The following is a 3314-nucleotide window of genomic DNA, read 5'->3' as shown; positions in this document are numbered from 1 at the left end:
AAAAAAAAAAAAAAAAAAAAAAACTCAAATCCTTTTTATTAAATTTATAATTATTCGAAAATATGTTTTTTTATTTTTCTTCTTTTCCTAAGAAGTTAAAATAAATTTAAGGCTAACCGAGAGGCGAGAGACTGAGCCATCATTAAAATGGATTTTTTCACATACAATCGAATCAGTGCGTTTCAGCGGCGAACCACGGCGAGAGGAGAATGAAGATTTCGGCGAACCCCATCTCGAAGAATCCGATCCCTGCCTTGAATCTTCCGACCGAGAAAACGTTGATCCCGTTTCATAGAAATTCTCAAACTCCGATGATGATGACGATGACGATGACGATTCCTGACCGGTCTTTTTAATATCACTGCTCTTACTCTTCTTCCACCCAAACAATGACTTGGGAAAGAAACACCCACCGGCTCGAGGGGGAGAAGATCGGAAATACGTAGTCGGAGGTCCTGAGCATTGAGAGTCGGAATCTGAAGGCGGAGATTTGAGCTTGAAAGACGACGGAGGAGCGAATAGAGAAACCGGCCGGCTTTGGGATTCAGACGGCGGGAATGGTTTTAATCTGAGAGGAGCAAGTCTTTTGGGAGGTTGAAGAAGAGTGTGGGTGGGATCATCATCACCGGGTTGGGTTTTGGGTACACCGGGTCGGACCTCCCACTTAAAAGGCACAGCTCCGGGTCTTTTGAAAGAATAATCGTCGTCACCTTCGACCATTGGGTTGGGTTAAGACCCCAAAATATAATAAAAATACAAAATAAAAAGAATGGATTTGTTTCAATTTCAAGGCATCATCAATTCACAACATCAACAAGTCAACAACAATAAACACTACTTATAGTTTTGACCAATTAATTTTAGAACGTATCCAGATTTTTTTTTTTTATATGTCAAAACTATAAAAGATTCAAACGAACTTGTTGTGTTGACAGCATTTTTATTTTTATTTAGTTATGTTTTCTATATTTTTGGATATGAGTGTATTCACTTGTATTTTATTGCCTTTTCGGAGGATTTTACTAATATGATTGATTATCAGAGGTGATAAACAGAAAAAAAAAATCTTATATAAAATCTACTAATATTGTTTTCCTTTTTTGGCATTTTTGGATTTAATATCTAACAAATATTGTAAAGAAACACATTCCATAATACCCATGATCAATTTCTTACAACAGTAAACAATGTCTGAGACATATGATTGTTGTTGGTAAGAACGCATGTCTCACTCCCATGAGAAAGAGTGAGCATAATTGCTTATATAGCACACTAAAAATACAAAGCAAAGTCGCACTCTAAATATATGGAGATGGGATTGTATGTCACTGGTACTACACTATTCCCTATTACAATTGGCATTCATTCTATTATTCTATATCATTTAGATTAAGTGAAAAATTACTAGAAAAATGTAATGATTTTGTTGATTTACATGTTAATTGTTTTATGTTTAACGATTTTACCCAATAACAATAGTCAACAGATTTTGTAAGTTGATGCAATAAAATAACTCTGCAACAAACCATAAAAGAGTAACAACCAGAAAAACGTCACAACGCTCCAACTTTTTATCAAACCTAAGCTATGAAAAGTGGCATTACGATAACTCAGAAGTCATAAGGAAAAGGTCCAAATTCAAGTAGAATCCAAATGCAGAGCTTTCTACTTTACATGGTCTTTGCTTTAGAAGTCTTGAGCCATTTCTGAGAGGGCACGAATTGTATTGCTTGCCACATCTAGAAGCTGCAAATACTCATCTGCCCCATCTACAAGTCGCTGGATACATTAAAAGTAAAAGATATGAGATAGTTTTATTATCACTAGAGGTAACAGAGGCATTCTTAGCAATATTGCAACATATCTACAGTCAAATGATACTTCACTCAAAACACGTAATATAACTGAGTCAAGATGTAGGTAATTTGAGTCTTAAACTAACTCCATGAAAGAGACACTAGTAAGAAAATTAGTACAGGAAACCTTACCTTATCAGTTTCAGCTAAACATTTGCAGATCTTAGCCTTTTGGATGTCTGTTATGTCATTGTCAGCCTCCACAATGATATCGAATAGCTGAAAGAGAGTTGTATAGAAGTGGTTACAGCCACAATTGCATGACTTAAATGGGGTAAAAATAAGAGAGGGAAGTAGAGAACCTGATTGATGATTTGAGATGCAGGATATCCTTCTGCAACTATGTTATCCACTTCCTTGTTTGCAATATCGAAATCCCCACTTTTGCATGCAGTAAAAAGTTTATTGACTACCTCCAGGGGAACTACCTGACAGATTCGTAAGAGATCCAAATTAACCGTCATTAGTCTGACTTGGTTAAAACCTGGCATAAACTTATGCAAAACTGGGTTAACTTTATCCTTACCCCAGACACATCGAGTAAATCTGTAGAAGTTATTGTTGATCCAAACAACCGAGCCCCACTCTGTGATTATCAGGCAGAAAGACTGGTTCACATTTCTAATGTCAATTTCGTCTAATAACAAATGTTTCAGATAATTATCTTACTTGCAGATATGTGATGGCCCTACGGAGATCCCCTTGTGATATGGAGCTCAAAGTTGAAAGAGCCTAAAAGGGAAATAACTATAATAAACAGCTTTTTCACAAAACTAAAACAACAAGGCGAACCTTAAAGCTTTTGTTCACACCTCTTCATCAAGGTTGAGACCTTCTTCATTACAAATATGCATTATACGGTGAGTCATGACTTCTTCAGAAAGTGGTTTAAATCTGAACTTTGCACACCTGGAAGCAAGGGGCTCTATAATCCTAAAGAGCAAGGAATCAAAGTTATAAGGGTGATCAATATCAGTGGGTTCATAGTTCAGCTCCACGATATGTTCTTGTTATGAATTCGAGTACATAAAAATTCAACAAATCAACAAATAGCTCAGTATGAGCATATTCCAAATTATAACCAAAAAAAGAAGAAGCAATATTTAACATAACCAGCGAGAAACTTGGAGAAAAAATGAAAGGGAGATGCAAATGAGAACAGAAGGAACAAAAAAAAAAGGCCATTGAGAGAGACAGAATTACCTGCTAATGTAATTACATATGAAAAAGAACCTGGTGACTTTGGAGTAAGTTTCCATAGTGCGCCTCAAGGCGTTCTGGATAGTCAAAAAAACAGATCATGGTAAATACATATCAAGCGCACCAATGCGGAAGAGAAAAGATGTTCAACATACCTGAGCATCTTCTGTCATTGAATCAGCCTCATCTAGGATGATGATCTTAAATGCTGGGCATGGATAACCGCTGAAGAATCAAATTGTAGGTGTTAGAGGAAAT

At 36.2% G+C, this 3314-nt stretch overlaps 1 protein-coding gene and 1 pseudogene across 1 annotated transcript in view; both read right to left on the bottom strand.

Annotated features, from left to right (window-relative positions):
* LOC104776289 lies at positions 59-990 on the bottom strand (annotated as a pseudogene).
* The window catches only part of LOC104776287 (replication factor C subunit 4), a 6971-nt gene continuing 5099 nt past the window's right edge, over positions 1443-3314 (bottom strand). Inside the window, exons 5-12 of the mRNA XM_010500321.2 lie at positions 3212-3281; positions 3060-3133; positions 2669-2789; positions 2526-2588; positions 2383-2442; positions 2159-2284; positions 1989-2075; positions 1443-1779 (exon numbers count right to left, since the gene is read on the bottom strand). Of these exons, the coding sequence (XP_010498623.1) occupies positions 1687-1779; positions 1989-2075; positions 2159-2284; positions 2383-2442; positions 2526-2588; positions 2669-2789; positions 3060-3133; positions 3212-3281 (694 nt within the window). The 3' untranslated portion in view covers positions 1443-1686. The remainder of the gene's footprint in view (positions 1780-1988; positions 2076-2158; positions 2285-2382; positions 2443-2525; positions 2589-2668; positions 2790-3059; positions 3134-3211; positions 3282-3314) is intronic.

This window comes from Camelina sativa, chromosome 3, assembly GCF_000633955.1.
Source record: "Camelina sativa cultivar DH55 chromosome 3, Cs, whole genome shotgun sequence".
Taxonomy (NCBI): Eukaryota; Viridiplantae; Streptophyta; class Magnoliopsida; order Brassicales; family Brassicaceae; genus Camelina; species Camelina sativa.
This window is presented reverse-complemented; position numbering and strand designations above follow the sequence as displayed.